Here is a 24,119-nt window from a genome sequence, read left to right as displayed (position 1 = left end):
AAATTAATTTACTGTCAATTTGTATAACATAAGTATTTGAGTGCTGATTCAGGTTTTGGAAACAAACAACCCCCCCCCCAAGCATTTTCACACCTGGGGAAGCCACCTCCTCGTGACCTTGCTGCTCAAGGGTTCAAGGATGACCCTCCACGCTGCTGCCTGTGCTCAAGCCCTTGCTCACAGCAACATCTGCTGCTTCTGCACACCACGAGCAGAGATGCAATGAGGCCACTCAGGTAATGTCACTGGGATGACCTCCCTGAGATGCCCTGACAGCTCATGGATAGCTGGGACTGTCACTGTTCCTGGGTTTCCCCCACAACCTGAGGCTATGGCATGACCCCAGGGATGGGAAAAGGACATGAAATGAGACAAATGGAGACAAGTCACCTTCACCACTGACATTTGTCTCTCTTTAGTTGTGGGACTGACTCAGAGTAGGAGCTGGCTCAGAGGGATGTCAGTGAAAGTCCACTGCCACCACTTGGTGTCATTGCTGCCTCAGGTTTACTGTGCCTGACCCAAAGTCCTCTATATGACCCTACTCAGAAGGAGAGGTTCTTACGGTGTCTGTGCACCAAGTGCTGCTGCTTTGGGCTGGAGACATGGATCATTTCAGCTACACACCCACAAAGACTTTTTTATGGGATGGAAACAGTTCTAGTGCAGCATAGACAAAACCAGCTGTGGGGTTGGATGAGCACCCTCCTGTCACAGGACCCTCCACATGGAACTCCCAAAATCATCAGGACAATGGAGTGCAGCCAGAGGAGGTCCAACACAATCTCACTGCCATTTTCTATTTGTTATGATACATTTTTGACAGCCAAGGGCTATAATAGGAATAAGGCATTCATATAGTAATTGGTTCCTTATGCTTGTGGGGTATAAAATATCATCAGTGGGATAAACCTAGCACTGGGAAATTGCTTTGCAGCCTTAACAGCTCATGGAGTGCATGTTCCTGCTGTGCTGCAGAGGAAGGGGCCATAAACCAGCTCCTACCATGTCCACCAGGCAACCTTTGGACCCCTTGTACAACGCTAAGACTCTGCCAGGAATTGTAGAGCTGTAGAACTGCCATGGAATTGATGGATTTTATAAAATGTGTGTAGGTCAGTACCACCACACTGAGGTGTTTTCCCAGTGGGGGAAGCCAATCCAAGCAGTAATTCAGGCAAATCTCCTTCCTGAAGGAGTAGGCAGAGGTGGATACAGTAAGACCGCTTCCTACTCCAGGCAGGATATAAAAAGAGTCAACTTAGGACACTCCTTTCTTTTAATTTCCAGCTCTCACCCTTCCCACAGCATTGACATCCTCCATCCTCTGATGTGCCTCAGAAGACCTTTGCCTCCAGGAGGAAATCTGTACCTGTTCAAGGTGCTTTCAAATTAGAACCAACACAAACTGGTGCAGGGTGGTGGCACTGATAAGGGAACCACTGGCCTCCAGCATGTCCTCAGGAAACAGCTCCAACCTGACTGTGCTGCTGGTGTGGAGGGGCAGCCGTGCTGCTCGTGGATGCAAGTGCCATGGAAAGGGATACAAGAGCTCCAGCAGGGCAGGAGGACTTGTGAGAATGCTTAGCTGGGACTTGGGACAAGGGGGACTCCGTTCCTTTTGCCTGGGAACGTTTGGATGGTGGCCATAGACCTCAAAGATCATGTCCTTTTTCATGAAAGGCCAGCTTCCCAGCTCCCTGCCGTGTGTCCCTTCCCTGGAAGGAAGGGAAACACGTGCTCTGGAAGGTTTTAGGGAACCAGTTGTGGTCTGTGTGGTCTGTGTGACTATGGTGGGAGGAACAGGGCCACAAGCTTTGTATAAATACTAGTGGGTGACCTCTGAAGGTCTCTAGTTCAACCTGACTCACAGCAGGACTGTCACCAACTGCAAGACACCACCCCAAGGTGATGCTTTGTGGGACAAAATCACTGGGTGGGGACAGGTCTGAACACCAGCCCACAAGCCCTTGTGGCACCCAGAGCTGTCAGAGAACGTGCACGGGAGACTTGGCCAACCTCAGATCTGCCTTGGATATCTTCCACCACAATGTTCACCCTCCTGATTCATGATCTGCAAGCTCACACCTTGCAGGAGGTGGTCCAAATTCAAGTGGAGAGATTCCAAGACTGTCAGGGAGACATGAGACACAGGAGTTCCATGGAAAAATGTATATCATGTTAATTAGACCTCTGATGCCAGGGATTAAGGAGAAAGCTGCTCTCTAAGCTGCAGCCAGGGATGAAAGTGCTAATTACCACCCAGTGCATCATTAGCAAGCCCCAGCAAAGCCCAGAGAAGTTCAACTTGCTGATAGTTGCATCAAACTGGCAGGAATGGCTGTTATCTGTGGAGACAGGGTTCCCCAGGCTGGGACAGTAAAATCCCTACTGAGTTGCATCCCAAAGGCTAATACACTTCCTGGCACTCATGCCGGGGCAGAAGAGCTCTGTCAGGTGAGGGAGGCCCTCAGGGATGAGGCTGGAGAGGCAGTTTGGGAGGTGGCAAACCCATTGGCTCTTTAGTGGGGAGGCAACATCCGTAACACAGGTGCAAGATGGGAGGTGATGTCTTCTCCCTCTCCTCCGTTCTCCCAGGGCATCAGGGTACCTTCTTAGACTCTCCCATGCTCCTTCCCCATGTCCTTCTGCTCCTGCAGCTGTTGCAGAGTTGGGATTAGGGCAGCATGGAAGGGACACTTCGGGTCTGTGGACAGGAGAGAGGGGCTGGACCTGCAGCCCCTCATCCAACCTGGGCAATCCCAGCAAGGGGGAAGGGAAGGAAGAGGGAACAGCCCCATTCCCACTTCGGGGTGTCCCCTTTCCCACGCAGGCACAGGTCTTAGAGCCCACAGGATCAGACATGGAGTCTCAGGGCAGGATAGAGATATTTGGGAAGGCAATGGGACAGCTGGGTTTCTGTCCCCTGGGTCTCTGACAGCACATGGAAACTCACAACAGCCCTGGTAGGAGCTGGAAGTCCTTTTGGGCCTGGGAGCAGAGACTATCAAGCAGCCCCCACACAAGATGATCTTCTTGGATCATGCTTCAGAAGGTCCAGGCCATGTCCAGAGACTTGTTCCTCTCTTGCTTGATGGCTCTTGGAAAGGGCAGTGGGCTGAACACTCAACACAATTTCTAGACAAGTATTTCCTCAAAGTGTAGCTGAAACCCCTCCTGTTTCAGTTCCCACTGGGATGACATGTGGCTCCTGCAGAGCTCTGCCTCCATCTCCTGGCAGCCCTTTCAGTTGACCCTGACTTGTCTCCATCATAAGATACGAAACCTATTGGTCAGTGTAGTGGGCAGCAACATCTTCCTTTTTGCTCAAAATGTTTAACTAACTTACAGAGCTGGAAAAATAGATCCTTCTTGCCAATATATCCATAGCCAAACCAGCACAGCCACAGCGCCATAAACCTCTCTGCTCACCAAGGTGGAACTGATCAGAGAGGGTCACTCCATCCCTCCTCCCGTTCTTCCTTTCAAGCTGCTCCATCATGAATCATTCAGCTTTGGCAAAGATTCCTGGGCAAGGATTCAAGCATCAGGATGGGACACAGGGTGAGTTCCATCACAACAAAGCCCCAGCTCAACTCCCGCTGCAGCATTCCCCATGTCAGGGAACAGGACAGAGGGGTGATGGGGACAGCCAGTGGGGCAGGGTGACCTGGGCACAAGCACCACATCTGTCCCACTGACTCCGATGGGTCAGGCAGAAATCTTCCTGCTCAATCCCAAAAATCACCTCCCTGCCCAGGCATGTTCCCACGCCTTCCCCACCTCAATTCCCAGCACTGACAGAGGTGGCTGATCCAACACTTTTCGGCTGCTTGTGCAAGAGGTGCTGGGTGCTGCTCCCCTCGCCCCCACCTCCCGCAGGTGACCTGGATCAGGTGACTCATCCCTAATCAGGGGATCCATCACTCCCAGGGGTGTGAAGCAGAGGCTGCCCAGGGAAGAGGGCAGGGTACTGAGGGAGTACCGCCCTGAGCAGGAGGCTGTGAGCTGCTGGTGAGCAGCACCCAGACCTGTTCCCTGGAAACTGGGATGAAGCTTTACCACCTGCAGAAATATCCAGATGATTCTAAAAAAGGGGGAAATCCCCCAAACCCCAGTTATAATAATGGCCTCAAGCTTTCTGTAGGAGCTTCTCTTAGATGCAGATGGGTGAGGGGTAAATCCAGCAACTTTTCCACATTTGCCAACCCATCATTGCTGAGGACAGATGAGGGAACCAGAGCAGCCCTGTGAGTTTCCCAGTGTCCTTGCACACAAACCCTGTGTTGCTGGGCACCTCCTTTGGAGAAGGAAGGGAACTCCCTCCCCCTCCCTTTCATCTTTGGCAAGAGGGCATCTCCCCAAAAGACATTTGTGATGCTCATCTGAACAGGCCAAAACCCACTGCACCTCGATCTGTTCCCCAGGCAAACTCCACACATTGGTTTAACAAAGCCAGTGCAGGGGTCATCCCACTGCTGCCTCTTCCACCTCCAGGGAGTTCAATGAGGGATGGATCGTCTAAGCACTCATCCCACATATCACCTCACATGGTTGCATCTTCCACATCTAGATTAATCTCAGCCTGCTAATTACCAGTCACTGCCTCAGTTATCCCTCTCCCATGCTGGAGGGAGAGGTATTTCTACCTTTCCAAGCGGTCCAAAGCCTGCGTGTTTGTGAGAACACCCCTGAGGATCTGCATTTTTTGTGGTGAAGTCCACGTCTCCTTCTGCTCTGCAGAGGCTCTCAGAGTCAGAGCTGGTGCCACATTCCCAGCAGACAGCCCCACAGCACATCTCTGCCCACACATTCCTCAGCCATGGCACCCTTGCCACCCTTTACTTTTTTTAAACCACCTCTGTGGTGGGATTCAGTGTTCAGACTGAGTAGCACCAGTTTGGCACTTGAGGGGAAATGTCAAAGCCTTTGCCCCAAAATGCCTTTATTTACTGCTGGACATGAGTGAAAACTCATTTTTATATCCCTCTGCAAAGGGGGTCAGAAGCTCAGCTCTCCAGGGCACCCAGCCAGCCTATCCACAGATGGGATGCAGAAAGAAATACCCAGGGGATGGCTGTAACTGTGCCAGTTCTGGAGAGAAGTCCCCAAACATGGATCAGGAAAGTGTTTCTGCCACACTGGTCCTTCTTGGCACCAATGCAACCTGCTGCAGCCAACCAAACTGCCACAGAACAAGAGCAAACCCCAAAAGCTTGAATTTCCACAATCTCCACACTGTGGCCAAGTTAGTAACTTGAGCATCTTCTGCATAACAAGGCTGGGAGCACCTCTAGACCTGTGGGTCTCTGATGATCCCCCTTGCCAGTCACTCTGTCACCTTGCCCAAGGACTGACAGGTCAGCCAGGACCTTCCCAAGAAACTTGTCCCGGTGGATGGAGTCAGGAGCAGGGTCAAGCAGGAGGCTGTGCAGCCACAAGCTGTGCCAGGTGATCTCAGCTGGAATGTTTCACCGGGCAGTGCAGCTGAGGGCTTTGAGCCCTCTGCTCTCTCACAGCAGGCTCCCAGGGAGCCTGGGAGCCCCAGGGTCTTCGTGCCGTAAGGAACAGCTGAACTTTTCACCGCTCTGCAGGAAAAGTCGAGGAAAAGAAGGCAAACCTCTCCCAGTACTGTGCCAGCCTTGCCTACCCTGGGCTCAGCAGGAGCGCCGGAGGGGGTCGATCCGCTGTGGGTAAGGCTGGATAATCCAGCCGCCTTTGGAGGCGGGCACTCTAAAAACGCTGGGAGAAACACAGCCGTGATTCCACACTGGGCGGGCAGGCAGCATCCCGAGGCAATATCCTGGAGCACAACGGAGCACAGCACCCATCCCTAGGGATCGGCCGCGGCAGAGGTAGGCTCGGCTTGGGGAAAGGGGTGTGGGTGTTCCTGCAGCCACTGCTGGGATGGTCCCCGTTCCCGAGGGATGCTGAGCAGCCCTTTCCTAGCGGGAAAGTGAGTTGGTCAAGTGCCGTGGCAAAAACATCTGGCTTCCCAAGCAGCATCCCTCTGCCCACCGTTCCCTCCAGCTGGCTCCTGGGACAGGCACCCTGCTGCCAGGGACAGGCAGTTTCTCTGTCCCCTCCGCGTTATTCCTGTTTCCTTGGACGATGAGGAGTTAAATCCGTCGGGGCTCAGCGAGGAGCAGCTCGATGAGGCGCAGCCCGTGTTTGTGCTGTGATTCACCAGCGCCCCGAGCACAGCAACTGCGAACGGGAGCCAGGCTGTGGATAAAGGGCTGAACTAGGGAGGGAGGAGCATGGGGAAGACAGCAGGGACGGAGAACAGGCAGAAGAGAGGTGCGAGTGGCCCAGTGGTGTTTGCATGTCTTGCTGTCCCACACTGGGGACAACCTGGGGATTGCAGCAGATGCCCTGGTGACTCCAACCCAGCTTTGCTCTGGGATGTACCCCGAGGAGATGGAGGGCTCCCGTGGGAGATGCCTGAGTATGGCCCGTGTGGGGCTGCAGTGTCCCAGGCACTGGGGATGTACACACAGCTGTGCCTGGCACAAGAAGAGCGCTGGCAAGGGGGCAGGAGGTGGTTCTGTGGAGAAGGCTGGGTGTGGTGGAACTGTGGAGGTGATTTTTGCTCCACTGTCTCTCTGGTGTCAATTTCCAGCCCTCCCAGGCAAGAGGATGACGCTGTGGAATGGCTCCTACCCCTTCTACCCCGGTGCCAATGCCCGTTTCCCCTTTGACACCACCCGGGCTGTCATCATCACCATCTTCCTCTCCATCTTGGCCACTTTCATCATCATCCTGCCAGGAATCAGAGGCAGGGGGGTAAGTGGAGAAGCAGGGGAAGTACAGACCTCTGGTCTCTGAACTGTGTATCCCACATTCCTCCTCCTTCCCAGCCTTGAAAAGAGCTTTGGGGAGCAAACATGCCCACAGTTTATGGGCAAGGCTCTGGGATTTCTAGCAAGCCAGAGGGGTAAGCACCAGCCCATCCCAGCATGGACCCCATGCTACAGACATCACTCCACCATCCCAAATTTCTGAGGCAGCTAGATTTGAGCTTGGCTTGATTTCTCTATGAACAAGGCCAAGTGATTTCACAGGGGTGGAAAAGCAGGGTGAGGCTCAAAGATCTCACTCCACCTTCCCTGAAATCTCAACAAAAGAAAGAGGTGTGCACTGGGCATGTCCCAGCACTGCTCACTGGGCTCTGTGTGGCCTACAGACCCCAGTGCAAGCCACGTGCTTGTTGTGTGCTTGGCTTTGCAGCAGGACTGGCTGAGGGGCTTCTGTCCCACAAGGGACACACTACAAATGCTCGGTCACTACTTCTGCATCCAGCTGTGGCCAGCTGCCAACACATCCACAAGTGTGGAAATTCCAGCTCAAGACTCTTTAGGGAGTGCCTCCATGCTCCTTCCCAGAAAGGGGATGTCACAGCTTTCCCCAAAGGACTGTTTTGACCTTCGTGGCTCTGTCTGGATCTCCCTGCTGCCTCCCTGCCATCACAGCAGGGTTGTGGTGGGTGCCACCAGCCACATGTCCCCCACATGCCACCTGCCTACAAAGCACATGGTGTGACTCCCCAAGGGAGGGATGGGCCTGTTCCTCACCGTCTGGTGTTTCTAAATGACATGCTTGGTGCTGAGGTCCCCATGGCAAAATCTGGCTGAGATCTGTCCTCTTGCTCTGCTCTACCCCTGGCAGCGACACTTCTGGTTCCTGCGGCTGGTGACGGGACTCTTCGTGGGAGCAGTGGTCCTCAGTGAGTACTGGGGTTCTGGGGGGGAAGATCAAGGATGCCCAAGGCATGGAGGAGAAAAGTGAGGGAGCATGAACAGAGCAGCCAAGCACCAAGTCCAGCCTGTAGGATGAGTTCATGGGGAAGACCCACGCCCATCTTGTGTCTGGGACCTGGCTCCAGCAACTGGGAGAAGGTGCAAGTCTCCTCTCTGAAGGCTGGTGGTCATATCCAGGGCAGTCACCAAAATCCCACCACCAAGTTCCAGGCAGACAAATTGGAAGGTGCTTAGATGAGGACCAGTGCCCAAACAGTGCTGACACATCAGCCTCAAGGGTTAGGGACGGCACTGGGGCTGGGGAGAAACCAACCCAATATGAGTCAGGGCTGATACTGGGGAAGGACATACAGGACTTTCCTCCTCGTGGCTCACAACCCAGTCCTTGCCCTTAGGCAGGTGATGCCCAGGCCATGGTGACCAGGCAGCACTAGATGTCTTGCTGCCAGGCCGTAACTAACCTCTGAATTTTTCACAGCCATACAGTTCACCAGGGACTGGGAGACTGGCTGGGTGCAGGCAAACACCTCCTACAAGTCCTTCAGCCGTGCCGTGGTGAATGTGGACATTGGGCTGCACATCGGCCTGGAGGGGGTGAATATCACACTCAAGGGTGAGTGCACATCACAGCAGGAGGGGACTGGGGGCAAGTTTGGCAGCCATACACATAGATACTGGGGCTGTGGGCCCTGCAGCTCCCACACCGGCAAGTCTTTGAGCTGCCTCCAAGGCTTCTTAGTCTTCCTCATCTGGCAGGAAACCCAGTGAAGCAGATCAATGAGACCATCAACTACAACGAGTACTTTCCCTGGAGCTTCAGTTCAAACTATGACCGCAGCTACAGCGAGGGGCTGGAGAAGGGGCTGCCCAGCCCCATCCTCTACGTGGCAGAGAAGTTCTCCTCGCAGAGCCCCTGCGCCGTGCACAGGCAGTACCGCATCTCCGGCCACTACGCCTCGGCCACGCTCTGGTGAGTTACAGACAGAGAAGTCAGCCCTGTCTCTGCTCTGGAAAGAACCAGGCAGAGCAGAGGGAATCTGATGGAGCCACCCTCTTCCCTGTAAGGCCATGCCAAAGCCTTGGCTTTCTGCAGGATCGGGGATGCTCATGCTTCCTGGCCTGTCATGGAATCATAGAACAATAGAATCACAGAATCACAGAAATGTTGGGCTGGAAGGGATCTTAGAGCTCATCTCATTCCACCTCCTGCCATGGACAGGGACACCTTCCACTATCCCAGGTTGCTCCAAGCCTCATCCAACCTGGCTTTCAACACTTCCAGGGACAGGAAAGCCACACCTTCTCTGGACAATCTCTGCCAGGGCTTCACCACCCTCACATCCAACAATTGCCTCCCAGTATCCCATCTAACCCTGCCCTCTGACAGTGGGAAGCCATTCCCCCTTGGCCTGTCCTTCCAGGCCCTTGTCCAAATTCCCTCTCCAGCTCTCTTGGAACCCCTTTAGACACTGGAAGGGATTCTAGGGTCTCCCTGGAGCCTTGTCTTCTCCAGCTGAATACCCCCATCTCTCCCAGCCTGGCTCCAGAGCAGAGGGACAGCTTTTACCCATCTCTCTGGAGTCCTTTTCTGTGTCCTCTGTCCTGATGTACAAAATTATGGTCAGAGAAAAATTATTCTTCATTTAAGGGAAAACAGATGCAGCTGTGAGGCTTATAGTTCAGGATCTTCTCCCAAGGACTAAGATAAGGAGCCCCAGTAAGACCAGCTGTGAAGGGTTTCCTCTTGCATGCCCAAGAGGGCATGAGACCTGCCTGTGGGAAGCAGGAGGGACCATCATGAGGGTGCTCAGAGGCTGTCCTGTGGTGCAAAGCTGAGAGCCCTTGTGTGTTTTGTGATTGTGGAGTCTCGTAGCACCCCCATGTGCCTCAGAGGTGGTGGGAAAGAGTGAGGAAAGAGTGAGCCTTGCAATTCTCCCTATGGGGAAGGGCTCCAGGTCCCCGTCTACATCTCCTGTTTTATTTTCAGGAAGAATAAATATCCCTGCACAAACATTCCTGTTGTTGAGGAGGAGTATTTCAAGGAAGGAATGCTGATGAAAATTTGTTTTTCATTATTATTCTTGGAATAAGAAAAACTGAGCTGTTAGGCTCAGCTCCCCAGTGGGCTAAACCCAAACCTCACACACAGGGCAGGGCTGGTAGCTGGGTTCACTCCAGGTGCTGAATCAGCTGTGGGCATGGCTTAAGGTGCAGTTCTCCAGACAAAGGTGTCCCTTGGTGCCATTGTCCCTCTGAACAGGTAAGAACTGCCTGGGGGTGGCCGGTTGTGGATGATCACAAGAATCGAAAAAAAAAGTTAATTTGGAGGGATGTCCAGAGATTTCTACTCCAGTCCCACACCCAGAGCAGAGCTGATGTCAAAGCCATATCAAGGTGCTTGGGGCTTTGCAAAGTTCAACACTGAATGTTCCCAGGTGTAGAGGTCACTCTCCACCACTGCTGGACCTGTCCCACAACTCCACCACTCATGTATTTACAGAATTGTTTGGGTTGTAAGGAGTGTCCTCTGATCAGCCTGTCCAGCCCACCTGCCGAAGCAAGGCCAGCTAGAGCAGGTTGCCTGGTGCTGTGTCCCTCCCTTGGGAAGTGGAGAGGAGGCCCTGAGTGGATTCTCCAAACATTCATCCCAGGATGCTTCCTACTTGGTTTTATGGTCCTTTCACAGGTTGGCTTTCTGCACGTGGCTCATTTCCATCTTGCTATTCTCCATGTCCATCCTGCTCCACGGTGGTTACATGCTTTTGCTCACTGCTGCACTGATCCTCTTCTCACTGCTCTTCTTCTTCACTGCGAGGAACACCCCCAAGTGCCCAATCCAGTTTGGCCCAGTTTCCTTGAAAACAGACTATGGTGAATCCTTCTGGCTGACATTAGTGACAGGTGAGTGCTCAGCTTGCTCCAGGGGCTTTTCTTCTCCATCCCTGCAGTGATGTTTCAACAGGACTTCACCCCTTCTGTCTCCATGTCTGGTCACAGAAAATTACTTTTTTCTTTTTTTAAGGGCATAAAAGATTTTTTTCCCCCAAGGCTGGGGGGGGGAAAGAGATGAGCAGTCAAGAGATATGAATGGCTGAAGTTATCTGCTGGAGGTGTGCCCAGAGGAGAGCGTGACAGTCAGGAATTGTAGAGTCAGGGAAAGACCTGGCCTGGAAGGACCCTCAGGGGTCCCTCTCCCACAACAGGGATAACCTCAAAGCCACACCAGCCTTATCTCTATCTGTTGGTGGATGTCCCCACAGATAGAGATTCCCTCTGCTTTCAGAACCTGCCCCACAGCAGTCCCACTCATGGGGAGCAATTAATTCCTTTCATCAAACCAGAATTTCCCATGTTACAACACCTCCAAGGACAGATGGCAACTAAGTTCCCCTGGACACTCCTCTTTTTCAGGCTAAACAAGCCCAGCTCCTCCAGCCTTTCCCCAGCTCCAGCCCTAACTCTCTGCCCCAATTCACTGACCCCCCTTTTTTTACGGGAGAGCCCAGACTGATGTCAGAATCCAGATGCAGAAAGGGAAATAACACCTTCCCTAGACCTACCAGGTGATGCCACATGTCGCCATCCTCCGTCTGGATCTGGATGGAGCTGGGATACTTTGAGAGGAGATGTTAATGTGTCCCTGTGCTGTGTATGGCAGGGCTGCTGTGCCTGCTGCTGGGTTTGGGCGTCATCATCCTGAACTCCATGGAGCCGGAGAAGCTGAAGCTCATCTTTAACCTGGACAAGAAAAAGGGAGCAGAGGAGGTGTGGGACAAGCCCTGCCTGCTGGCCGAGCCCAGCTGCTCCATGCAGGACGTGTGGATGGTCCCACTGGCCGAGCTCTCCGAGGTGACAGCCACCCAGCTGTGAACCACGGGGGAGGCAGGGCAAGGCCTGAGGACACTGCTCCTGAATTCACCAAATCCAGCAGGAGCCCAGGTGGGAAGAGACACAACAAGTGCCGTGTGATGAGAATGTCCAAATCTGGAAAGATGTCTCAAATAAAAGAGTTTGTCCTTTTCTTTTTTTTCCCCTGTTGTTTTACTCAGCAGCAGCTGGAAGAAATTTTATCGTGAGGAGAACCCATGCCCCAACCTTGGCTGTCCAGTTCCAGGCACTGGGCTACTGCCCTTCACCTTAGTCCATCCCAACAAAGCCCGAGTCCTCCCCAGGGTACAGAGATCAAACCAGAACAAACTGGGGAGAAACCGAGTAACTGCAGACTCACTGATATGAACCAAAGGAGAAGTAGAGCCCCTGCAACAGTACCTCCACCCTGAAGACCCCCAAGAAATCCCATCTGCCCAGGGATGCTCTCCCCGTCAGCGGTCAGGAAGTACAGGTGGAACTGTGCTCACCAGGGTGCCTTGTATCCAGCGTCTCCTCTTGGGGTGAAGGGCAGGATGGCAAGGAGGACCATGATTTAGCAGGATGCTGGAGGTCTCAGATCAGGTGGGAGGGAGGGAGGGAGAGGAGAAGGTGGGGACAGAGGTGCTACAGTGCCTCGGAGATCAGCTGTAACCAACCAGCGACAGGGGAGCAGCACCTCTGGTCTGGGAGGCCTGTGTTCCTGCTGCTCAGCTGTGGAAACACTCATGTCATGGGGCATGAGACACTGGAATTCTGCACACCCAAGGTGGATGCAGCCACCCAGTCCTGGCTGCTGGCACCTTGCCCACGCAGGGAGGGAGGGAACACACTGCAGGTTTGCACCCCTTTTCCCCTGTGCAGATTTCACAACTTCTTTTTTTTCTCTTTTGTGCTCACTTATTTTCCCTGTATCTCAGTAAAATAAGTTGGACCTGGCCTTTCACTTGTCTTTTGATAGAGGTGTCCCTCTGAGGGCTGAAGGTAGCCACAGGGAGGCGAGAAGGAAAAGGCAGAGCCCTTTAGTGGTCCTGTATGGGGCATCCAACTACAGCTGGTTGGTTCAGGGCAATAAAGTCCAATCAATATGCCCTAAATAGGGTATCAGGACATCCCCAGGCAAACAAGCAGGGGGGATATGGAGGGACTTTAGCTCCTGGAGTGACCCCAGGCATGTGGAAGGTTTGATGGGAGTGATGTCTAGCCCAGCAGAGGAGTTTGCAGAGGGATCATCATGGGGCAGGACCTCTGGGGAGGAGGTGCTCAGCCATGACACATCCCACTCCGGATGGAAGAGACTTCAACGGATGGAAGAGCCTTCAACGAGAACCAAGAGAACTCAAAACTGTTTGGAGCTGAACTCCTTAGGCTTGGGAGACCTCAGGGCAGGATATTCACAATGGTTTCTACCAGGAGATGCTTCAGCCTACGGATGGACTAGATCCAAGGCACAACAAACCCCTTTAATTTATTCAATAGAAATTCAGCCCTCATAAATCTCACCTCTCATACCCTTGTATGTCCGATGCAACAGCACAAACTTTTCCTTCTGGTGAGGATGCTCTTGAGGAGGAATCATGCCCAAAAGTAGGAGATTAAGGTTGGAGAGAGCCAGGCAGAAAGAATGGGAAACCCTTCAGCCTCCTGTGCTTACAGTCATGGGATCTGTCCCACACCAGCCCCAGCAATTTATGGTTGGCTGTAGCCATCTTCCCATCGATGCCTTCATGCCTGACATGTTTGGATGCAAGAAATTCTCAAGAAAGGATCCTCCTTATATGCCATAATTGTGGGGGTGCTGCAGCCACAGGGACCTGCACTCTCCTTTGCCTAAGGGAGTTTTGTTGGTTTAATCTTATGGCTTTTGTCCCACCACTCAGGTAGTTAAAGTCCTTTTGAGGTTCCCCTACACTCTCACAACATGCTGCTCCTCAGGACAAAGGTTTCTCAGTGGCTTACCTTGAAACGTGCCAGCGAGACTTGTCCTTCCTTTGGGGCATCCTCTCCGTGGGAAGGCTGCTGCTGCTGGGGGCTCTCCAGAAGTCACCTTCAGATGTGCCCCACAACCCCTCTTAAGAAACCAGCCCCCAAATGCCCACAGTGTTTCAAATGAGAGGGTTTTTAATAAATTTTTATTGAAAATAATTCTCGTACATAACAAATCACATTAGTGCAACACAAATATCGTGTGACAGAAATAAGTAACTTAACAGCAAGGGTCTTAACAACCCTCAGAGCATCTCCAGGGCCTCCTCTGGCCTGGCTCCAGCAGCTCCATGTTCTTCTGATGTTGGGCTCCAGAGCTGGAGGCAGCTCTGCAGGTGGGGTCTCACCTGAGTGAGGCAGAGGGGCAGAATCTCCCCCTGTCCTGCTGCCCAGACAGCCCAGGTGTGCTCCAGGTGGACAGGGGTAACTTCATTCTTCCCTCTCCCTCCTTTCCTTAGGCATCTTTTTGGCCCACACCTGACTACAAGTCTTGTCTATTAAAGCCCAAATCTGAAAGTGAAAATAATCCCACCATCACATTTTCCCCAGCAAACTCCATTGTACATTTACTCAGTCATTATTACTGGAGCAGATTTTTTTATTCCAGCTCCTGCAACATCCAGCCTGCGGAGCCTGGATCTGGGCCTGGTTTTCCTGGCTTCACCTCAAGTTCTACACTAAATGTCAGTGCTTGGGGAAGAAAGGAGCAAATTTAATCCCTGGAGTCGTGGGTGTTGTGGGTGCTCCCCATGAGGAATGTCACCTGTCAGCTCAGATTTTCAGTTTCAGTGGGAACCAGCCATTGGAGATTTCTGCTCCACACTGTGCCAGGGCATAGAGCAGGAAGGGATTTTCTCCTGGCACAGAGACCCCCAGGTGAGTGCAGCTCAAGTCTCTAGAGCTGTGAGCTGCTCTGATTACAGCTTGCCAGCAAAGCTTGCCCTTTTCCAGAGGGCACTGTCAGGGAGATAGTCTGTGCAGGTACTTCCCAGCACGGACCTGTCCGAATGTGGCCTTCAGAGGCAGTTGAACAGGGTAATGTGCCTGTGGGGACATCAAGAAGGGTTTGTGTTCTGCCCTTTCGGGCTCACCTTCAGGGAAGGAGTGGGGAAAACTTTCTTCTAGAGGCTGTTGGTTTCGGAGGGCTGAGGAGGAGCCAGTGCCTTGTTCACAAAATAGGAGTTGACATACACTTCAGCCATTTCCTGGTGCTCCTCAGCTTTGTCCTCACGGAGATCGAAGAAGGTTTTCAGCAAGTCCAAGTTGAGGTGGTGCAGAGCCACAACGGTGATCCCAGCCACAAAACAGAGCAAGCCTGGAAACAAACGTGCTCTCTGGGAGGGTTCCTGTGCACATCAGCACAGTTCCCAGCCCACATCCCTCCTCTGAGGGTCCCCTGCCAGGGGACAGTGCCTTTGCTTATGGAAGATGGCCTTCCACTGTACGAGGGGGCTTCAGCTGCACTGAGTATCTTAAAACCCAGGCAAGTGATCCCCATCTCTTTGCATCTCAGGAACTAAAAGTCCCTTCACTGCCCTTGAGATGGGGACGGTGTTCCCCCTTCTGCCACTCCTGTCCACACCTCTGGCCAGGATCTGCTTTGCCAAGGCACAGGCTGGGGCTCCAGGGGACTGCACTTTCCACCTGGGATGAAAACACTGGGACTCTTTCACACCCAGAGGGACAAGGTGGTGCACCCTGGGGCACCATGGTGTCCTTACCAACCACTAGGGTGAGCCAGAAGGATCCCCCATAGGCTACATGCAGGGTTGCAGCCCCAATCTGGATCAGGCACATTGGGGAGTTCCTCACAGTGGAGAACGAGAGCAGTGAGAAGGTCATGAAGGCCCCTGTGACCAGGAGCATGTAGCCTCCATAGACAAGGGCAGGCATGGAGAAGAGAATGTTGGAGATGATCCACGTGCAAAAGGCTACCCTGGAGACAAGAGGAGACCAACAGATGAGTCATGTGAGTGCCACGGACTAAGGTTATCTATGTGAGGATTTCCATGTGGGAAGAGAATCTGGGCTCCAGGGTGCATTGTGCAAGGTGGAGAAGCTCTGTGGGCAGGCAGAAGTGATCCCTAATCCCCAGGCTGAGCCAACAGATGTGCAGAGCTCACACTGCTACACCCAGAAGGCAGAAACATGTATTTTCTCTTCGCATTGCTCAGCCCACAGACAGTACCAGCCTGAAGAAGGCTGTGGCAGCCCATTTGGTGTATCTGAACCATCTCAGCTCCCTGCTCTTCCACACATGGGGCCAGAGAGCCACACACAGGACTGAGATAAATGCAGAAGCAGGCAAAAGTCATTGGCAGCAGCTCTGCATTTTGCTGAGGAGCTGGGTGACAGGGGAAGTCCTCAGTTATGGGCCAGGAGCTTTTGCTCCATAGCATCACCAGGCCACTTTCTTAGCTTCTGCATCCCTGCTGTCAAACACAGAGCAGGGAGAACAGCACTGCAATGGCCCTTGACCTCCACAAGCCATGGTGGAAGGGACCACATCCTGACAGCTGTGGGCCAGCTTTCCCTCATCCCAAGTGAGCAGTGAGCAGTTGGAAGAGTGTCTGTGGCCCTCTCTGGGCCACTAACTCCATCCATGGACCTCTGCCATAACTACCACATCACAGCAAGGACCTGCACCATGTCCCTCTCTCCTGTGCCAAGCCCTGGTGGATTTGGCCAGCAGAGAGAACCAGGACCTCCTCTCTGCTCACTCTAAAGTGCCTACAGGGCAATCACTTTGACTGCAGGCCTTGCAGGGGCCTCTCCATGCACACAGCATTCCTACTAGTAGGATGCAATCCCATCCATCTCAGAGGCCTAGGGAAAAAGCTTCAGAGCCCTTCCTACATCCCTGCATCTCCTGTGCCTGCACGAGCAGAGGAAGGCTCACCAGAGCGTGGCCGAGGCGTAGTGGCCGGAGATGCGGTACTGCCTGTGCACGGCGCAGGGGCTCTGCGAGGAGAACTTCTCTGCCACGTAGAGGATGGGGCTGGGCAGCCCCTTCTCCAGCCCCTCGCTGTAGCTGCGGTCATAGTTTGAACTGAAGCTCCAGGAAAAGTACTCGTTGTAGTTGATGGTCTCATTGATCTGCTTCACTGGGTTTCCTGAAGGAGGGAGAAGCCGAGGTCCTGCTGTGTGCCAGCACCTGGGCACTGCTAGCCAGGAGCATGGGCACAGCAAGGTCCCGGGAGCCTCATCGCAGACCAAAGGCTCCCACAGGGCAGCTGGGGACTCCTGGTGCCATGGCCACTCCAGAGCTTCAAACGGGGATGTCAGACTCACCCTTGAGTGTGATATTCACCCCCTCCAGGCCGATGTGCAGCCCGATGTCCGCGTTCACCACGGCACGGCTGAAGGACTTGTAGGAGGTGTTTGCCTGCACCCAGCCAGTCTCCCAGTCCCCTGTGAACTGGACAACTGCCAGGAAAAGTAAAGCTTGGGTTAAAGTGGGGCTGGTCTCAGGCTTTGTCATGCTCAAGGGGAGAATCACGGGTGAGTACCAATGGCAGTGTTCCCACCACGGCACTGGAAGGGAGTGTTAGGAGGGCAGGAGACCTGACTCAGCCACCAGGACGTGCCTCAACCAGCTCCCACACCCTGCTGAGCTCAGGTTCTCCCCTTGCTACACATCAGTCCCCTGGATCTGGGAGCAGCAGAGCTCAGATCACCAGGGATGAACGCCATGACCTGATCCCTCCCTGGACATCCTCTCCAGGGCTTCCCTTCCCTACCACAGCAAGCGCTACAGCACCCAGGGACAGGGCTCAGAGGTGAGTCTGGTTATCAGCCACAGGAACAGGGGTGAGTCTCAATCCACATATTAAGCTCCCTAAACTGCACTATTAGTGAATAGTGAAGGTCGCTGTCAAAGGGAGGTGACGCAGAGGGGTGGGAAGTGCCATCACAGCTCAGACAGTCATTCCAGCTGGGGGAAAAAGAAAAATTTGCAGTATTTCTGGTATATGTGTTTTGGAACAAGGTATCCTTTTCTGAAGCACTTCTACTTTGCGATGGGCTTCATTTTCCAGCAGGGAAATGGGCTGAAAATGAAGCCAATGATTTGATCTCAGGCTGAACAACAAAACATGCCTGAAAATAAGTTTGGCTGCTGAATCAACTTGTGAGAGCACTGATCCAGTGGCAGCTCCACAGGAATGTTTTCTGGCTGCAGGAGCGAGGGTACCCCGCTGCTGCCAGCAAACTCTGACTCTGGCTCCAGAACAATTCATTCCTCCCGTGTGCCCAAGCAGCACCTCTCTGCATCCTTGTCACGGAGCAGCACTGGATGGCTCTCCAGGGATAAGGCTGGATAAGGCTGTGGAGCCAGTCCTGACCTCTACCGTTTTCATCCTGACACCATGTTCCCAGGCATCTCCCAGCACCTGGACCTCTCCAGGGTGGCAACCACATGCCAGGCTGGTCCATGCGTCTGGCAGCTGGTCACAGCCTGGCTACCTGCTTCTCGTGCCTGGTTGAATCAGGGGGTGAGTCTTTTGGATTGTACTTCATCATCCCTCTCTGAGCAGTCCTGTAATCTACCCTGTCCTTCACAGCAGCAGGATTTCTTTGACTTAGGGTCAGGGCTGGTTGCTCTCACCACCTGGTGTCTTCTATTCCCTCAGTACCTCTTTTCTTACCCATCCTATTGCCCTGTCCAAGCCGGAAATCCCACTGCCTGGTTTCCAGCATCAGTTATTACAGAAGATTTCCTGGTTGTTACTAAATCAAATCCACTCCATCTCCTCCCACCTTGCCTTTGGGAAAGTCTTTACCCCACCACCACAGCCGCTGCCCTGCTTGTGTTTTATTCCAGCCTGCTCCCTCCACATCACTGCAAGGCTCCTCACATGCCCAAAATGTGCCTGGCCACAGCCCTGGCCAGCACAGGAAGGCTCACACAGTGGAGGAAGAGAATAGAAAATTGGTGAGGAGGATTGTAACACTCTCAATCGACTTCCAACTGGAGTGTAGAAAAACCCATAGACCATACTAATCACTGTCCAGCCTTGTGTGTTGGAGAAGTGGAACATCTGTGTTTAGACAGCTCATAGGCACCTATTGAACGGGCTTGAGATCCTGCCCTGCTACGGGAAAGATCAAAGTACATCAGTAAACTACACCTGCATAAATCCCTGGAATGCTGAGAGTGAGAACAGCAGGTTTGGTGAGCCTCTAGCATGGACTGAGCCACGCCGTACCAGTGTCCCCTCCCTGCCTGTGTGCCACCACCCGGTGCTCTTAGAAGATCCTCCAGTAGAAGAGGTAACGAAAATAAATCTGCTGTTTGCACTTCACCCCTGGTTTTGTGCCTGTTCCTGTGTCCTGGCCCTGTCGAGTCACACACACAGTGGGAGGAACACAGGGCTGTGCAGCTGTTTGAGTTAAAGTCAGTAAAGCTCCCAGAAGTAACCATGAGCACCTCCAAGTGCTCTCAACCCCTATGCCAGGGATGGAGAAGCCCTTTTAGAAAGCTATGTGAGTGCTTTTCAGAGCAGGGGTAAGGTAGACCCTGCAACCAGTCTCAACCAAACCACGTCTGTGACCCCCAGCTCACATTTCCCAGACACAGACCCTGCCCTGGGGTTTAATCCTGCCCCCAAATCCCCCTTCGAGGACTGCACAGCACTTACCAACGATCACCACTCCCACGAAGAGGCTCAGGAGAACACGGAGAGTCCAGTACAACCTCTGCAGGGAGAGAGGTGGGACATCAGGCAGGGAGGAACAGCCCCAGCTCTCCTCCTGCATCACCCCAAACCACCCGGGAGTGTCCCAACATCCAGAACACAGGGAGCAGCTGCTTATCCCCGGGGTCACGCACCGCCCGTCCACGGATGCCCGGGATGATGAGCAGGAAGCTGCAGGCCAACGTGAGGAAGACCACAATCACTATAATGATGCTGATGTCGAAGACAGCAGCTTTCCTCTGCTGTGGGTAGAAGGGGTAGATCCCATCAAAGAGAGTCATCCTGCACCTCCGGGAGCCTGCGGGAGAGAGGTGTCACAGTGGGGCCCCTGCACTGCCCTGCCCAGCTGCCCCCAGCCCGTGGTGGCCAACCCCAGCTCAATTAACCAGCTGCAGGAGGTCCTCAGAGCTCCCTGGAGGGACAAGGAAATGTGACGCTGCAAGGAAACAGGCAGGCAAAATTCCCAGCAGAGAATGCACCACCCAAAAGCCCTCGGTGGAGGAGAGGAGGTGCCTGGGGCAGGGCTCCACCAGCCCAAGGAACCAAAAGCCACCATTCTGCTGCAGCGTGAGGAGCAGCCCAAGGGCAGGAACCTGCTGAGCAGCTCCTGCCCGGACAGAGCTGGGTCTTTCCTTCCAGCAGGTGCAGCCGGGGCTTTCCCCTTTGTGGTGAGCCCTTAGGGGAGGTCCACGAGCCAGTGACTACCACAGAGGAGCTATCCTTCAAAATTACAAGGAACCACTGAGAACATAGATTTCACAGTAGCAAAATTATCCCCAGTCAGAGGCCACCAGTGCCAAGCAGAACAAAGCCCACTACTCCCATTCCTATTCATCTCCTCCAAGAAGCTTTTGCCCAGGAGCTGCTGATTTGGGGAACTGCACTTGGTCCCAGGGGGCCAGAAGCAACCCCTAGTCCTGGGATGTGGGTCCAAGGAGCACACAAACACTGGGAGCACATCTCAAGGCTAAAGGAAAGTGGATTATATATAATGACAAGGTGTGTAATTCCTGCAGACGACTTTGAACACCCTCTGACACTCCAGTTCCAGCAACTACACACCTTCACTCTGTGCCTGGGTTTAATCTTTTCTACCAGAACTGATTACATGCTTAGTCCTCTTATTTTGCTTATTTAATAACCTCTCTGCATGTAACTATCCTGGGAAGTCAGCTAAAGTCAGGGAATGCCAGAACTAATCTGACTCATGACCAAACACCATTTCATTCTGTCCCTGTACAGAGCAGTTGATTTTATTCTTATTTTTTGCCAACAGTATTAATCATATTTTTAGGTAATATCCAACCCAGAGCAGCTCAGCCACAGAAAAGCAAGTCCCAAATCGCTAGAAGTGGGTGGGAATCACAGTAAGTATCATAAAAGAGTTTGCCTGAGCAGCTGAATCACTTTTCAATGCATAAAGCAGCATTTGGTTTCAGAATCATTTTCTGTCCAGTAACCCAGATAATAACAGCAAAGTGTTTAATGGAGACTGAGGTTTTACAACAGATCTGGACCTGACCTTATCTTGACTCTGCTCCAGACTAACAGAGCTGTCATATGCTCTTACAAATCTTCCTTAGGGTTATTTTGCTGTAATAGCTTTGGGTTATTTCCCTGGAAAGATTAGCCTGGAGAATGATAGCTTTCAATTCCCATGATTACCTGGCAAGCAGGAGCTGTAGCTGATTCCTGATGCTACTGAAGTCCAGCTGTGGGTCCCGAGCCCAGCAAACGTGCCCACAAAACAGTTGGAGCTGCTGCCAGAGAAGAAGTAAATGAGCAGTTAAACCTTGGACGAGTTAAATCTTGATGACTCGAATTCCACTGGTTTCCTTGTATCTTTGCCCAAATTTGCTATGAGATGCAAAAAAAAGGAAAGAAAGATTTTCAAGTCTGTATTTACCAAAACACAACTCTTCACACCTTAAAACAATTAAAAACCAGAACATAACATGGAAAATGTTGCCTGGTTAAATCTAAATTTATCTCTAAACCAGCACCAACGGGTGTTTGCATTTCCTCTTCGCTTTGCAATTTCTGGGACTTGTTTTATAGAGATTTTTCCAGGGAAACAACTTTTTTGCTGTCCACCCAATCTTTCTCTCTTGATTACCCTGCATAGAAGACCAGCTCCTTGGCATTTTTGCAGCTTTCCAGTGGAAAAGTGGTGCCTGTAGCTCAGGGCAGGAGAAAGCAAACCTCTAGAACCTTGGAAAGCATCCTCCATGCTGAAGCCTGGCTGTGGCACTAGAGACCCCTGTTTTCCTCTGTCACAGTGTATGGAGAGAGGAAAGACAGGAGATATCTTTAAGGAAGGATCAGTAATTCAGTAGAAATGGACAACTTATCTCACGTTTAAAATATTCTGGCCTTGCAGGGGAGAAAGACAAAGGAAGCAGAAAGTTTGCCCAAACCCCAGAAGTTTCTCCTAATAGAAACTCTGTTTTCCTGCTCCAGTATGAATTGAGGTAAAAAAAATTTTTGGAAGTGCTCAGCCAAAAACTCCTGCCGGCAGAGCCAGCAGCAATTCGAGCTGGGGTTGCTCAGGGCTGCAGGTCGGCATTTTCCATAGAAACAAGAGAAATCCTGTCCCCTGGAAACTGAATGATAAGAGCTGCAATCCGCGAGGGGGGAAGCGGGGCGAGGGGGGAGACCTCCTTGCACTCTCCTGCCCCTGTAAGAGGGTCAAACCGGGATAGGAGAAACCGAGGGTTAATTGCAGACGGGAAGCATCCCTGTGAGTCGGGACCCCCGGAGTTGGGCGGGCAGTGCCGGGGGCCCCTCGCGGGGCCGCGGCGGGCGGGGGGCGGCCGCCCTTTCCCCCCACCTACCTCCTGCTGCTGCTGCCGGTGCCGCGGGCGGCGGGCGCGGGCGGCTCCGTCCCGCACGGCGCTCTTATAGGCGGCGGCGGCGGGCGCGGGCCGTATGTAACCGGAGGCAGCGCCCGCCCCGCAGCACTGCCCGCACAGAGCCCGAGGTGAGCGCCGCGACACGCGTGTCACCGCCTGCGCGGGGACAGGGGCACTGGGGATGGGGGGCACCCGAGTCACCACCTGTGGGGGGACAGGGGGCGTGGGGGATCAGGGACACGCATGTCACCTCCTACGTGAGGACAAGGGTCTTGGGGCATCGGGGACACGCGTGACCCCGCTGGCGAGGGGATTGGGACACGCGTGGCTCCGACTGTAGGGGAAAAGGGGTCCTGGGGGATGGGGGTCACGCGTGTCACTCCTGCGGGGGGGGGGGGGGGAAGGTCGGGACAGGCGTGTCGCCGCCGGCGTGGGGAAAGGGGTCCTGGGGAATTGGGCACACGCGTGTCCCCTCTTGCTTGGAGTAACTGGGGATGGGGGACGTGTGCTATCACTTGCATAGAGGCTGGGGATTCAGTGTCGCGCGTGTTCCCACTTGGGGTGAGGGGTCTGAGAGACCGGGACCATGAGTGTCCCTGCCTGCGTGGGTGGGGTGGGTCCTCGGCATCAGAGCCACGTGTGTTTCCACTTGCGTGGAAGTGGGGGGTCGGGACCGCGCTTGTCCACCCTGCCCCCGCGCAGGGACCCGGTAGCCGATGCCACGCACGCTGCTGCCTGCGGGGGATTCTGTCTACGCGCGTTGTCACTCGTGGGGGATACAGGGGCGAGTGCTACTCCCCTTTTCTCCTGCTGGGAGAAGATGTTGGGATGGGGTCGTATAGAAGAGGTCGGGCCACACAGCCATGTCCCGAGGACGGGGGGCTCTGGGTGCTGTGTGAGGACGGGTGGGATGGGGCCATGCGCGTCCTCACCTGCAGGGTGCGATGGAGCCACGCAAGTCCCTGCGGCGAGGGAGCTGGGCACGGGACAAGGCGGTTTGGGGCGGTGCGTGTCCCTGCGTGGGCACAGGACACCGCGGGGACAGACGGGGACCCCTTATGTTCCACTGGGGGATGGAGTCCCTGCTGTGCTCTGGTGGCACTGAGGCAGCTGGTCCCAGGGGTGTCCCTATGTGGGAAAGCTGGGGAAACCGCTGGTTTCTGTGTGCAGACTGGGATATTCTGGAGCCTGTTCTGAAACCCAGCTGGCTGGTGTGGGAAGGTGGCAGCCCCCCAGTCTGTCCCACCAGCACTGGGGAGATATAGAAATTAGCTGTGACTAACAAGGACCATAGGGATCAGGCTCCAGGCTTCTGGAGCCTGCTCTCCTTGGATCTGCTTGGATCTGCTCTCCTCTGCCAGTATGACCACACTAAGTTCTGCAACAGTGCTGCTGCTCTGTCTATTTTCTTTAGGTTTTAATTAAAATAATGAAAAGCTGAAACCTGTGCATTGCTGCATCTCTTGGCAGCACAGCTCCTCTGAAATGATGGTGGTCTTTGGATACACACCCACAGTGCTGGAATGGAGACAAAGAGCCATATTTAGTGGAAAACCGTCTTGGAGTTAAATTCAGATTTGGAATTCACGTGCATGGAAAGCCAGCGGTAGTAGCATTGTTTCATTTGTGACTGTAAATCACTTCACTGTTCAGGGCTGGGAATCCCTCTCTTCTGTCAGCTGTTGGCTGGAGTTTTAAAGGTTCAGATCCTGCTGATGAAATCTGCTCTGGATCCAGGGGTTTTGTGGAAAAAGAGATGGCAAAGCATCATGAGAAAGGCTGATCATGAGGGAGTGCTGTTGGGTTAGCTCGGAGGGGATCAAGAGGTCCTGTATGCAGTACTTGCACACTTTGGGATGCCTGACTGTGAGCTGAGGCTCTTCCATCATGTTTACAGCTGGATTTTGCTTGGATGGGTCAATACCAGAGAAATTCCTAGCTGAAATGTACTTATTTTT

At 53.4% G+C, this 24,119-nt stretch overlaps 2 protein-coding genes across 2 annotated transcripts; one reads left to right on the top strand and one right to left on the bottom strand.

The window, feature by feature from the left end:
* The first annotated feature begins 5,686 nt into the window (after positions 1–5,686).
* Positions 5,687–11,764, top strand: DUOXA1 (dual oxidase maturation factor 1). Its single transcript, XM_064668255.1, has 7 exons — positions 5,687–5,855; positions 6,623–6,786; positions 7,669–7,726; positions 8,239–8,373; positions 8,517–8,730; positions 10,447–10,661; positions 11,419–11,764. The coding sequence occupies exons 2-7, from the start codon at positions 6,640–6,642 to the stop codon at positions 11,628–11,630; spliced, it is 981 nt and encodes a 326-aa protein (XP_064524325.1). The 5' UTR covers positions 5,687–5,855; positions 6,623–6,639; the 3' UTR covers positions 11,631–11,764.
* A 1,978-nt stretch (positions 11,765–13,742) lies between these two features.
* On the bottom strand, positions 13,743–19,604 carry DUOXA2 (dual oxidase maturation factor 2). The gene is made up of 6 exons (XM_064668254.1): positions 19,444–19,604; positions 19,253–19,310; positions 16,905–17,039; positions 16,513–16,726; positions 15,335–15,549; positions 13,743–14,928 (listed from the first exon to the last, which is right to left on the bottom strand). Exons 1-6 carry the CDS (start codon positions 19,588–19,590, stop codon positions 14,735–14,737), a joined length of 963 nt encoding a protein of 320 aa, XP_064524324.1. The 5' UTR covers positions 19,591–19,604; the 3' UTR covers positions 13,743–14,734.
* Positions 19,605–24,119: the final 4,515 nt, after the last annotated feature.

The sequence above is a fragment of the Pseudopipra pipra genome, chromosome 12 (assembly GCF_036250125.1).
Source record: "Pseudopipra pipra isolate bDixPip1 chromosome 12, bDixPip1.hap1, whole genome shotgun sequence".
NCBI classification, from domain to species: domain Eukaryota; kingdom Metazoa; phylum Chordata; class Aves; order Passeriformes; family Pipridae; genus Pseudopipra; species Pseudopipra pipra.
This window is presented reverse-complemented; position numbering and strand designations above follow the sequence as displayed.